The sequence below is a fragment of the Theropithecus gelada genome, chromosome 2 (genome assembly GCF_003255815.1).
Source record: "Theropithecus gelada isolate Dixy chromosome 2, Tgel_1.0, whole genome shotgun sequence".
Lineage (NCBI taxonomy): Eukaryota > Metazoa > Chordata > Mammalia > Primates > Cercopithecidae > Theropithecus > Theropithecus gelada.
In genome coordinates this window covers 39,649,940-39,664,439 of record NC_037669.1, presented here as the reverse complement: position 1 = coordinate 39,664,439, position 14,500 = coordinate 39,649,940, and the positions used below count along the sequence as shown (strand labels likewise).

The 14,500-nt window shown below is 36.8% G+C and overlaps 1 protein-coding gene across 3 annotated transcripts in view; it reads right to left on the bottom strand.

Annotated features, from left to right (window-relative positions):
• Window positions 1-14,500, bottom strand: part of MAATS1 (MYCBP associated and testis expressed 1) — a 63,365-nt gene that overhangs the window by 5,693 nt on the left and 43,172 nt on the right. For all 3 annotated transcript variants that reach the window (XM_025376127.1, XM_025376128.1, XM_025376129.1), the window contains 3 exons: window positions 13,637-13,785; window positions 12,998-13,089; window positions 10,128-10,289 (listed from right to left, as the gene is read on the bottom strand). In XM_025376127.1, the coding sequence (XP_025231912.1) occupies window positions 10,129-10,289; window positions 12,998-13,089; window positions 13,637-13,785 (402 nt within the window). In that variant the 3' untranslated portion in view covers window position 10,128. The remainder of the gene's footprint in view (window positions 1-10,127; window positions 10,290-12,997; window positions 13,090-13,636; window positions 13,786-14,500) is intronic.

Genomic DNA, 14,500 nt, shown 5'->3' with positions numbered 1-14,500 from the left:
TGTAATGTCTCCTCTTTTACTTCTGATTTTCCTCGAGTCTTCCCTCTCTGTCCTTAAGTAGTCTAGTTAAAGGTTTGTCAATTTTATTTTTTCAAAATACCAACTTTTAGTTCTGTTGATCTTTTCTATTATTTTTCTAGTCTCTACTTCACTTATTTTGGGTCTAATCTTTATTATTTCTTTCCTTCTACTAATTTTGGGCTTAGTTTGTTCTTTTTTTAGTTCTTTGAGGTGTAATATTACGTTGTTTACTAGAGATCTTTCTTCTTTTTCGATGCAAGCACATATTGCTATAAATTTCCCTCTTAGAACTGCTTTTGTTGCATCCCATAATTATGTCTTGTGTTTCCATTTTCATTTGCCTCAAGGTATTTTTTTTTAATTTCCCTTTTCAATTCTTCTTTGACTTCTTGTTGTTCAGGACCATGTTGTTTAATTTCCATGTAATTGTGAATTTTCTGAAATCCCTTCTGTTACTGATTTCTATTTTATATACCACTGTGGTTGGAAAAAAATACTGGCTATAATTTCAATCTTCTTAAGTTTGTTAGGCTTGTTTATCAGTCATCAGTCTTGGAGAATGTTCTGTGTGTATTTGAGGAGAATGTGTATTCTGCTGCTAGTGGATGGAATATTCTATATATGTCTGTTAGGTCCATTTGGTCTAAGGTGTAGCATAAGTCTGATATTTCTCTATTGATTTTTTGTCTAGATGTTCTGTTCATTGCTGAAAGTGGGATACTGGAGGTCCTCACTATTACTGTATTACAGTCTAGCTCTCCCTTCATATCTATTAATATTTGCTTTATATATGTAGGTGCTCCAATGTTGAGTGCACATATATTTATAATTGTTAAAGCCTCTTGATGAATTGACCACTTTATCATCACATAATGACTTTTTGGTCTCATTTTATAGTTTTTTACTTAAAACCTATTTTATCTGATGTAAGTTTAGCTACACTTGTTCTATTTTGGTTTCTATTTGCATTGAGTATCTTTTTTCATCTTTTCACTTTCAGGCTATGTGAGTCCTTAAACTGTGAAGTGAGTCTCTTGTAGGCTGGACATAGGTCTCATTTGTTTGTTTTTATCCACTCAGCCACTCTATGTCTTTGCATTGGAGAATTTAATCTAATTACATTCAAGGTAATTATTGATAAAGACTTACTACTATCATTTGGTTCATTGTTTTATGGTTGTTCTGTAGGTCCTTGTTCCTTTCTTCCTCTCTTGCTGTATTCCTTTGTAATTAGGTGACTTTCTCTAGTAATATGCTTTGATTTCTTGCTCTTCACCTTTTGTGTATTTAACATACGTTTTTTGCTTTGTACTCACCATGAGGAATATATAAAACACCTTATAGTTACAATAGGCTATTTTAAACTGGTAACAACTTAAATTTGATTGCATGCAAGAACTCTACACTTTTTATCCACCCTCCTCAACATCTGTGTTTTCAATTTCACAATTTACATATTTTTATGTTGTATATCCCTTAACAAATTATTGTAGGTATTATTTTTAATAGTTTTGTCTTTTAACCTTCATACTAAAGATAAAAGTGATTTACACGCCATCATTACAGTATTAGAATATTCTGAATTTGACCATGTACTTACTTTTACCAATGAGTTTTATACTTTCATATGTTTTTGTATTACTAACTTTCAACTGTGGAATATGACACATATAGGAAAGTACCTAAAAGCAACGTGCAGCCTAATGAATTAATGTACAGTACTCATCTGTGTAAATATCACCCAGGTCAGGAAATAGTATTCCATAAGCTCCCATTTACCCCTTCCCAATCACAATCCTCTCTTTACCTCCTAAAAGTAATCACTATTCTGATTTTTATTTTATTTTTACAGTAGTCACTTTCTTACTTTTCGTTATACCTTAACTTTCTAAGTATGAATTCCTAAACACTCTAGTTTGATGCTGTTGGTTTTGAACTTTATATAAATAAACTCATACTGTGGATTATTTTTGGATTTGGCTTATTATGGTGCTTATTATATTTGTGAGATTCTTCCATATGTTATATTTAGTTCTACTTCATTGTAATTACTGTAGAGTAAGGAATGATAAACTTTTTCTGAAAAGGGCTTAATAGTAAATATTTTAGGTTTTGTGAGTCAAATGGCAAAATCAATGATACTCATTTAACAAAAGAGAAAACAAATTTTCATAACATTTTTGATAAAATTCAAAATATACTACTAATAATTGACTATAGCTTTTTGTGATATAGTTATCTTAATGAAAAGAATGGAATTCTTATTGGGGGAATAACATTTTGCTTAATTTGGGTTCAAGTCATTGAAATTGATTGCAAATGTTCATTTATTAATAGTGATGTGTAAATAGACTTTCCTCTTTCTCATTTCATCTTTGAAAATGAGATTTTCCCCTATCTTATCACATCCCTATGTCATCTTTGAAAATGTCTTTTCATTCAGAACGGTATGGCCAATACTGGTATCCATCCACAATTATATACTTTTATATAAATATCCATATGTATTGCTTGGAAGGCATTTATAGAATTCTATTAGATTCTTCTCTTGATATGTTCTTTTTAGCATGTCATTACAATACAGATTACTTCCAGTTGAAGGTAAGATGGACATGCTTCCATTGCAGATAAATAGATTTTGACATTTCCTTTGCACTTGTTTCAAAGTCCAAAATTGCTCCTAGAAAAGTAGTTTAGGCTCAGAAAATATATCCAATGCAAATACATGTAGGAATGAAGATCTTCCTTCTTGTTTTAACTTTTCATAACATAGGAAGTATATTATTTGGGATTCAAATAATGTTAGTTGCCAGTGAAGGGACTTCACCATAGCATAAGCTCTGCATGTGAGTTCTGCTTGCCTTGCAACATTAGGACAGATTCATTAAAAAATATTACCGAGTCTGCAGTAACAGCCAATTTCCAAAGCCAGTCAGTGTTCTGCGACAGTGGCTGAGGATGGTGCTCTTACTTACAAAAATCTCAGTCTTGGCCCTGAGCTGGAAAAAATCACACTGAAACTTTATCACTCTGAATCACTGAATGTCAGAGTGATGGTGCAAGTCAGAACATTCAGCTTCTCTTTCTGACCAAAAACCAACCAACCAACCAACCAACCAACCAACCAAACACCACATATACACAAAAACCCACAAAAAACAAAAAATGATAGAAGTGTCAATGGTTAGGTCCATGGAACTGAGTGAATTTTATTACTGACATAACTGGTTAAATAACATGATGGATTCAAACATTTCTCAACCAGAAAAAGGGTATCTACCTAAAACCTAAAGCTAACATTATATGGGAAAATTTGGCCTCACCCTAGGGGCTCCTCTGCACCCTAATCCATCATGCCAGCCCACACAGCTCCCCTGGCTTCTCTTTCCCTTGGTAATGTCCCTCTGCCCTTGGCAAGAACATGCATCTGTAGTTGTTGGGCATAATATTCTATAAATGTCCAGTAGGCCAAGTTTTTAAAAATTATGTATCTAAAATATTCCATTTTAATTTTATTATTATTATTGAGACAAGGTCTTGCTCTGTCACTCAGGCTGGGGTGCAGTGGCATGATCTCAGTTCACTGCAACCTCTGCCTCCTGGGCTCAAGCAATCCTCCTGCCTCAGTTTCCCAAGTAGCTGGGACTACAGGTGCACACCACCATACCTGGCTAATTTTTTTTGTATTTTTTGTAGAGACAGGGTTTCACCATGTTGACCAGGCTAGTTGCGAACTCCTGAGCTGAACTGATCCACCCGCCTTGGCCTCCCAAATTTGCTGGGATTACAGACGTGAGCCACTGCACCCAGCCAAATATTACATTTTTAAATGTTTTTTCTCTCTGCTCGCTTGTTAGTTCCTGATAAAGATTAAAATTTCCCAGAATTATTGTGGATTTGTCTATTTCTACAGGCAGTTCTGTTAAATTTTGCTATAGGGTAAGGCCGTGCTATTAAGTATATTTAAATTGTGACATTATATCTTCCCAATAAATTAGACCTTTATTTTTATGGCATGTCCCTCTTTTTCTCTAATACTTTGTGCCTTAAAGTTTTCTTTGATATGAATATTGCTATATCTGCTTTTCTATGGGTGGTGTTTTTATGGTATCTTTTTCAATCTTTTAACTTGCAACCATTTTGTATATTTAGATTTTATATAGGCTTCTTGCAAGCAGCATATAATTTAGTATGATTTTTATTCAGTCTGGTAAATTCTGACTTTACTTGGAATATTTTGTCCATTCACATTTAATGTACTCAATGACAAATTTTGGTTTACATCTACCATTTTATTCAGTGCTTTCTATTGGTTCTGTTTCCTTTTTTCTCCTTTCTATCTGCTTTTTGTATTGAGTGTTTTGAAAACTTAATCCCATTTTCTTCTGTTAGTTTAGATGTCATATATCTCCTTACTATCCCTTCAGAGTTACCCTAGAGGTTACAAAATGCATCCTTGAGTTATCACGGATCATTGAATTATCAATGTCAACTTATACTTTTATCTTCCTCCTAGACAATGCAAGTGTCTTAGAACAATTTAATCTATTTAGCCCTCTTCTGACTTATATATTACTCTTTTGTTTTATAACTGCATTGCTCCTATTACTGCTGTTTCTTGTAATTATTGTTTTATGCAATCAATAAGCCAATCCACATACCTGTCCTTAAATTTATTTCCAACCTTCCACCTGGGATAATTTTTCTTCTGCTTAAAAAGCACACTTTAATAATTTCTTGTGTTGCAGATCTCCTAGTGACAAATTTTATTAGTTTCATTTGTCTGAAAATGTCTTTCATTGCCATTCTTGAAGAATATGTTTGCATGAAGAATACATTTGCATAGAATCCTACTTTATTTTGCTATTTTGATATATTGAACATATCATTCCATCTTTTTGGCTTTCATTGTTTCTGACGAGAAGTCAACTGTCAGCTTAATTGTTGCTCTTCTGAAGGTAATTTATCATTTTTCTCTGAATGCTTTTAAAGGTTTTTTTCTTTTTGGCTTTCAGCAGTATTAGTATTCTAAGATGTATCTAGGTATGGTTTTCTTTTTATTTATTCTGCTTAGGGTTAAGAAGTCTTCTTGAAAACAATTCTTTTATTATTTTTGGAAAATTCATATTCCATATGATCTCCCAACATATTATTCCTTCCTTTAGTAGTCAAATTTATTCAATCAGTGGTCCATACCTACTCACTTTTTCTCCTTTTCTAAATCATTAAGTTATTCTAAATCTATCCTTCTCTCTCTTCTATAAATTCCTATCCTTTTGTCTTTCCATGCTTCTTTCTAAATATCTCTGAGGAGAGATTCACTGAGTTTCTCATTTTTGCTACTGTATTTTTAAATTCTGGAATTTCTATTTTCTTCAAATATGCTATATCATTTTTATTATGTCCAGTTCTCTTGAAATTTTCAATATTGGCATTTACCCTTTGAACACAGTAAGTGTCTTAGCTCAGGCTGTCATAACAAAATACCATGGATTGAATAGCTTAAACAGCAGAAATTTCTTTTCTCACAGTTCTAGAGGGTACAAGTCCAAGATCAAGGTGCCAGCATGGTTAGTTTTGGTTGAAAGTTCTCTTTCTGGCATCTAGATGGCCACCTTCTCACTGTGTCTTCACATTGAAAGTGGAGGAAGAGAGGGAGAAAGGAAGAGAGAGAGAGACGGAGAATGGCAGAGGGAGAGAGGAAGAAGGAGAGGAGAAGCACTGTGATGTCTCTTCTCGTAAAAGCAATAACCCCATCATGAGGGTTCTGCCCTCATTACCTTATCTAACCCTAATTCTCTTCCAAAGGTCCTGTCTCCAAATACCACATTGGGGGTTATAGCTTCAACATATGCATTTTCAGGGACACATTTCAATCATAGCATTCTACCCCAGGTAGAATTCATGTTCTTCAGCATTCATTCTACACCAACAATACCAAAAATCTTAACTCATTCCCACATCAACTCTAAAGTCTACAGTTCAAATTCTCATAAATATTATCCAAATGAAGTACGGGTAAGACTCAAGATATGACTTGTCCTGAGGCAAAATTATTCTCCACCTATGAGCCTGTGAAACCAGCCACACTATGTGCTTCTAAAATACTATGGTGGGAGAGGCATAGGGGACATATTTCCTTCCAAAAGGGAAAAATCAGAAGAAAGAAATGGGTGATGGATCCTAAGCAAGTCCACAACCTGGCAAAGCAAATTCCACTGGATCTTAATTCTTGAGTATAGTCTTCTTTGGCTTAGTGTCTTGCTTTCTAAGCCCACTGGGGTGGCAGCATCATTCCCATGGCCCTGCCCCTTTGACTCTACAGTGCCCCATCCCCATGACTCTAGGTAAGTGTCTGCTCCCTGTAGCTCTGCTGACCCAGGGTCCCACCCCATAGCTCAGATGAGCTGGGGTCCACTGGGTGATCCTTCCTCCAAAGCTCATGGTGAAAGCCACCTGGCCTGTTGAAACTGGGACAATGGCCCTGATGACCTCTGGATCTCCTGTGGAATCATTTTTCCTTCTTCTTGAAGAATAGTGCACGTTTGCAGCTGAATAGGTCTATCATCCCATCCTGTCTAATTCAAGAAGTCCAATCAATAGGCTTCCTTAATTTCATCCTGCAATGTTTCTGCTCATATAATCCCATACACTTATCAAATGTCTGTTAACCGACCCTTAGCATTCCCATCAGAAAGAGCTTTCTCTTTTTTTCCAATATGAACAGGCTAAGAATTTTCCAAATCTTCACATTCTGATTTCTTTTTGCTTAACAATTGCTTCTTCAATTAATCTCTTGCCATTTGCATTTTACGATAAGCAGTCAGGAGGAACCAAGTTGCTCCTTCAACACTTTGCTTAGAAATATCCTCAGCTAAATATCTAATTTCATTGCTTGCAACTTCATCCTTCCATTAAACACTACAGCACAGTTCAGTTAAGGTCTTTGCCATTTTATAATAAGGGTCACCTTTCCTCTAGTTTCTAATCACATATTCCATATTTCCATCTGAGAACTCACCAGAATCACCCTTGATGTCCATATATATATAGTATATACCTCAAAACTCTTCCAGCTTCTACCCATAACCAGTGGCAAGGCCACTCCCACATGTTTAGGTAGTTGTTACAGTAGTACCCGACTCCTGGTACCAAAATCTGTCTTAGTCAGCTGGGGCTGCCATGACAAAACAACATAGACTGGACGGCTTAAACAACAGAAATGTATTTTCTCATCGTTCTGGAGGATAGAAGTCCACAGTAGTAAACATAGTTATTTTAAAGTCTGTGTCTAATCACAAAGGCATAAGAACGATACAATGGACTGTGCAGACTTGGGGGGAAGAGTGGGAAGGGGACGAGGGATAAAAGACTACAAATATGTTGCAGTGTATACTGCTCTGGTGATGGGTGCACCAAAATATCACAAATCACCACTGAAGAACTTACTCATGCAACCAAATACCACCTGTACCCCAATAACTTATGGAAAAAATAAATAAAGTCTGGGTCTAACAACTCCAATATTTTAGATCCTTTTATGTCTGTTTCTGTCATCTGTTGTTTTTGCCGCTTGTTCAGATTGTCATGTCTCCTCATGTACCTGAATATTCTTGATTGTGTTCTAGAAATTGTGAAAATAGAGGTCTAGAACAATGTTAACTTCCTGTAAAGAGAATTTACGTTTTATTTCTGGCAGGTTCCTTGAGGCAATAGAAACCAAGAACCTCGTTAAGTTTAATTTCTGGGATTGAGATTTTTAAAATCACTCAGATGATGAGAAGCTAAACTACATTATACGCCAGGGATAGTTTACTTCCAGTCAACCCTTACCACTAGGGCATAGCCTTTTAGAGTCCCTACCCAAATGAAGAAGGTTTACCAGGGCCCCATCCTTGACTCAAGTTTTTTGTCCCCCTGGTTTTGCAAAGCTTTTAAAAATACTGCTCAGTCTTTCAGCCACATTTTCTAGAATCTTCATATTCTCCCAGGAAAAAAGTAGCTCCAAATGCCAGACCCAATCCTCTAAATTTCTATCTTCTCCTAGATCTTGGCCCAGAAATTCTTCACTATTTATTAGCTCTCTGTTCAAGCTAATTAAAAACACATATTTTTAAAAACGTATTTTAAATCAGTGGTCCATGCCTACTGCCCCTTTCCCTAGCTATCATTGAATAATCTCACATCTGTCCTTCTCTGCTTCCCTCTGCAAGAAGGAAGAGGGAAGATATACTTTGGGGACAGCTAAGCTGCATGTACCAACCATTTAATTTATTGGTTGATCACCTTTGTTGAGTGTCTGTAATTAGCCTGACAACTAGACTTTCTTGCAAGTAGATTTTATAATTATCATATACGCTTTACATAGGCTTTAATGAAATACATTTTACTTTAAGTATAAAATAGAAGATAATTTTTGTTCTCCTCTGGCTTGATTTCACAGGTCACTATGGATGTCATGGAGTAGGTATCACAATCAGAAGTAAAGGCAGATGTATTCAATGCAAACTGTGTAAATTATTAATCTTATTAAATTTCCATGTCAGAAAAATGACCACCCCAACCTTAAGGCTTGCTTTTGTCACAGTAATAAGGTAGGCAAATGCTTTGGTCCTTGAATTTACATTTTATAGACAATATATAACATAACATGTAATAGATGTTTTATATTTTCAATTATTTCAGAGGTTATTTTACTATTAAAGTCTAAAGTTTTTCTGCTGTAATTTACAGCCACAGTTTGATATTTAAGAGTCACTTATTAGCTTTCTCTCTGCAGTATTTCTTACCTTCCCTCTCATCTCAACCTTCCTTCCATGATTCCTTTTGATTGAGACTTAAGATTCCATTCTATTGGACCAAGGACTGAAGCAGAGAAATTATTTGTATAAGATTATACAATTGGTGGCAGAGTTGGCCAATACACAAAACTTCTGAGTGCCAAACTAAAATTTCTCCCTAGCCCTGGTACTTTCCCCATCCTGATGGTTGGCATACCTTCAGGGCAAAACAGCAGAAGATGTGCCTCTACCACAAAAGGGTTGAGGGAGAAAGTATAGGCAAAAAGTTCACTCCATTCCCCTCCTCATGAGAATTTTAGTTTTAATTGACTCCCTAGCACTATTCTCCTAGTAACCTGATAAGGTGATAGGTGTCAACTGTGTTACTGAGCAACTTGAACTACTTAAAAATGACCCCTGATCGGCAAATTCCATCTGAACTGGGAGGAATGAATACCTAATAGAAAACCATAGCTTTGAGTTTCTGTGAGTATGTTGACTTTTATAGCCGGGCAAATCCACGGTGGGGACCCTGGAAGCTATGCCTATGGAATTATTACAAGAGATTCCGGCCCCTGGGGTGTGAAACTTTTACGCCAGGGCAGCTCCTGTACCCCCCACCCCCAACCCACCTACCTCTTTTTCTTGTATTGTATCTGCACTCCATAAACTAGGGACTAAAGAAAATAGCTATGTGTTCTTCTGCATGACTATGGCAAGGGCTCCTACAGGAAGAGAAATGTCTGATGTTGCCTTGCTGGAAGCTGTTTCCTGTCTTATATTTTTCTAAGTACATTCATGCCAAATATGGTCTATGTTAGTGTTGTGAGTATGACAGCCTTTAGTTGAGCCCAAGACCAACCCCTGGTGGGCACTGCAGAAGGTGTCTGAGCTAGAATTGGGCAGGCTCATGCCTGCCATGCTGTCTCATGCCATGCTTACAACTAGCACAATGCATTAGGGCATACCTTGTCTACTTCCATAAGAACAAGTTTTTTTTAATGTATAACACTGACACGTTCTGTAGCTTCATTTGACAAGGTACATACACACTAAAAGAACCCATAAAAATAATTTAGAGTCCTATTTTTTGTATCACAAGAGTCTATTTGCTGTAATATAAACTCTAATTTTCTAATAATCTCAACAGTAGATGCTATAACCTAGAGGAAATGTGCCAATTTAAATGGAAGTCCTCCATTTCTTAAACAACAATCTTCCATTTCTTAAACAGCAATTATGATGGTTAGAGCACAGCACAAAGCTGAACAATGCCGCTTTTCTTCCTTTCTCTGCTTTTTTTCCCAGGTGGAAAATCAAACTCACCTTAGCTGTTGTTCTCATTTTGAGTTTCTTTCTCAAGTAACATGGCAGCATTTGAGGCCTCATCTTGCTGTCCCTCAGTTAATCTCTTTTGAACCATGCTTTCTGTGCAACTGTGGATGATCTGATGGGCTGCAAGAATATGTTTCCGCTGTGCGTTCCTCACTGTGCCAAAGTAATGGAAAAATTTTCACTCTGAAAGTCTGAACGAAACCATTCCCAAATGTTTCAAGAGAGTCATGATAGAAATAATTTTGCAAACTAAAGGTAAACCCAACCCAAATCTAATTTCTTTCTGCTCCCTCGGTTCCCACTCTCTGGTTCAGCCCAGTCATACTCCTTCCCACCAGGCTTGCCTCCATTCCACTCCTCAGCAGTTTCCCTCACCTGGAATGCCTGTACTCCAAAACCTGGAAAGCTCATGTCCAAGATCCTCCAGGAAGTCTCCTCTGACTACATCAGCCCAGATTTACCACTTACCGCACTTCAGTTTGTACCAACCTATTCAGCATTGAAGCACTTCATGTGAGTTACATTTTGTTTGATACCTAGAGTGTAAATAACTTACAAATAAAGACCTTGTCTTATACTTCTTTTTGAGCCTTAGTTCTTAATGTGGAGGGGACTTACTGATTGATGATGAGTTTATGAGCTCATGGCTTTAGAAGGTAGTCCTAGCTCCAAATTCTAAGAATATTCACTATTAGGTAAGCACCTAAGACCCTGGAAAGGAGTAGTGATGATGATGATGTTAGCAGTTAGCATTTGTCCTTACTTAGTCCCAGGTACTGTTTTAAGCAGTTGACATGTAATTCTTCATTTAATCCTCCTAAAAGATAGTATTTTAATATCCTCATTCTCAGAAGAAGAAACATGGACACAGAGACATTAGATAATTTACCTTTTTTTGATCCAATTTACGTTTTTCTGATCCATTGGCTTTTTAAAAAGTGATATATCTCAAAATCGTCTGTAATATTATCTTAATTTTGGGTAAAGAGTGTATATATAATACATACGGTTCTCATTTGAAAAGAGAAAAAAAAGGTCCTAGTGTGCTCCCTGTTCATATGGCTCTTTTGATTTGGCAAAAATATAAAGGGAAGAGCTAGGGACTCACTCAACCTGACCACAGATAAGTGCCACTGGATTCCTTTCACTCAAGTCTTCCTCCAGATCCTCAACTCAGACTCCCAAGGTGAGGGAGGGGATCACAAACTAGTAAATTTTTTTTCTTTTTTTCTTTTTTTTTTTTTTTAGACAGGGTCTCACTCTGTTGTTCAGGCTGGAATGCAATAGCACAATCTCGGCTCACTGCAGCCTTCACCTCCTGTGCTTAAGTGATCCTCCCACTTCAGTCTCCCAAGTAGTTGGGACTACAGGTGCATGCCACCACACCTAGCTAATTTTAAAATATTTTTTGTAGCAACTGGGTCTCCCTATGTTGCCCAGGCTGGTCTCAACTCCTGGATTCAGGTGATCTTCCCACCCCAGACTCCCAGAGTGCTGGGATTACAGACTTCAGCCACCACACCTCGCCACAAACTAGTAATTATTAAACCCACAGTTTTCCTCCTCTCTTTCAATCCTAGGGTGGAATTCAACCAAGGGTGTAATGGCTTTGAAGCAGCCTGGCCTCACTTTGAACCCAGGAGAAGTGGAAAGGAGTTGCATATTTTCTTAAGGTCCTAGAAAACATAAGGTCCTTTTGTAACATAATGTGACACAGAAATATATTACTTGATCTGAAAATTAATTTTTTTGTATAAGCACTATCATATGCTACTGATGTGAGTCAGCGATCATTTTGTGGGGCAATATGGTAATATCAAATTGGGAGAACAATCTTTTTGTAGGAAATTTGGTACTATCTATCAAAATGTAAAATACACATACCTTATATCCCAGCAATTGTACTGTTAGGAATTTACTCTCAGAAGCATGGCCGGGATATGTGTAAAATATATTGATTGAAGCACCGTTAGTAACAGGAAAGCAAACTGGAAACAAACTAAATGCTTATCCTTAGGGGGTACTCGTTTAAAAATTACACTACAACTATGCAATGGAAAAATCAGGCATTTCTTTGTCCTCTCCAAATGTGTTAGAATTCCACCATTTCTTTATCCCTGGTTAAGCAAATTGAAATGTTAAGCATTTTTCTGCTTAAACCTGTCTGGAATTCCCCTGTATCATTTTCAATGCTTTTGAGCTGCTATTTCACTTAAATATTGTTCTTCTGGTTGCTCCCCTCTGTCTAGGATCAAGCCTGCCATCAACAGTCTCAGAGCTATGGAAGAATCTTACTTTTCTGTTTAAGATATTATTTTCTCTTTCTCTATTGACTGAAAGCATCAATCTTTAAAAACATGCCACCAGTGACAAATGATAAATTAGGATATTTATACTTGGATGGAGTTCCAGCAGAAACAAGCTATTTGGGGTGCAGGCAGAGCAACAGAGTAGATTTAGACCTTTCCCGCACCCCTGCTTTTTAATATTCACGGTTCACGTGTCCTGCCTCCATAAGGCTGCTACAATGTGCAAATCTTTTATGTGCTCATTATCTGTTTTATGCTTTAAAAAAAAAATAAAAAATACACCTTTTCTGAAAACTTGGGAACATCCTTTTAAACAAGGTTTGGATTTTGATATTGTCACTCTTATTAGAACTACATCCCATCTGTATTAGATTTGATTATATTCTAGAATCAGGTAGCATGAAGAGAACCTGACAAACTCTGAAATAAGAAAACTCAGTGATCCTCCTTCAGAAATTTCCCCATCCCTCTATTTAATTTTAAATCTCTGGGATATTGAAAATAAGTTACATATTTTAAAAATCCTAAAGTAAAGCATTTACATTGGCTTACCTTTTTCTTTGACAAAGTATTTTTGCACCTCTGGGATCAGAAAACTATAAACCAACTCAGCAACAATCTCCTCTGACTGAAGATAGGTTCGGCTAAAAAATATAAAACAAATTGAATTATTTCTTTGGTTTTTTTACTTGAGCTGCTGATTTATGCTTTCCTGCTGTGTAAGCAACTCCATTCAAATCCCAACATCACGTTTTCCTTGATTAAGTGATCTGAAATATCACATTCCTGGCAAGTTTGTTTAACTCCATAAAAAAAATTTGGATTTGACCCTGTCCTTCAGTTACCCTGCCTGCCAGGAAGAGAATGTTGGAAACACAGCTTATACATAGAAGCCAGAAACCTTGGGATGAAGTCCCAGTAATGTTGCACATACGTATTCACATTGTTTTTATGCTTCCGAGTATTCTTAAAGTAAGTAATGAGAGTAATCCAGATTGCAGAGGATAACTGAGAATACATACAGAGGTACACGCATATTGGCTTCTCAGGAGTTATGTTAATAAAACAATGGACCCTGAAGTATGAGTTATTTGTTTCTCCTTGGTGGTGACATTGTAAGCTCTTGAAAAAATATATATGAGTATCAGCAAATAGGCTGTCCATTCTACAATCTGTTCTCTTGATACACACCGGCTTTCCATTTCATAAGCAATGTCATTGATTTTCTCAGCCATCTTCTCTATTTCTGCCCTGGCTTGTTCTTCTGCAGTATTCGCTTCAGTATTCAGTATTATGTCTTCTAGGTAGGAGCTTATAGTACTATGGTGAACTTTAACTACCTGCAAAATACAATAATACCCTCACTAAAACAGGTATGCTGTTGTAAACAACACAAGAAAAATACACAAACATTGGGTTAACTTTTTTTAGCTCATATATTTCATTTATTAAGTCAACAGTCCCTTCACTCATCATTCATTTTCTTTAGCATCTCATCAGTCTATTTCTCATCTACCCGCCTACTCATTCTGGGCAGCCCACACCCATTTAGCCCATTTCAGAATTATGGATCTTATTGGGTGGGGGGGGGGGGGGGCAAGACAGCATTGCTGAAGGATCATGGGCTTCAGAGTCAATAATGCTGGTTCAAATCCTGGCTTTGTTCTTACCAGCAACGTGATTTGGTCAAACTACCTAACAGAAGAACAGACTAGGAGGTATTCTCCAGTATCCTTTCCCTCCTTCCTCTTACATAATAGAACCCCTGGATTTCAGCTAGGCAAACAGGTGCCTAGAATAAAGACTACATTTCCTAGCACCCACAGGAGCTGGATTGGCCGTATGACCACATTCTGACCAAAGAAAGGATTCTTAAAGGGAAAGACCTGGCTTCTTTTTTTCTCTCTTCATTTCTCCTTTCATGAGGACATAATGCTGGAACACCAGCAATCGTCTTAAATTGCCAGAAGGGCTACGACTTAGGAAGAGAAGAGCAGAAAGCTAGAAGGATCCTGGGTCTCTAATGAATTTATTGAATTATCATACCAGCCCTTG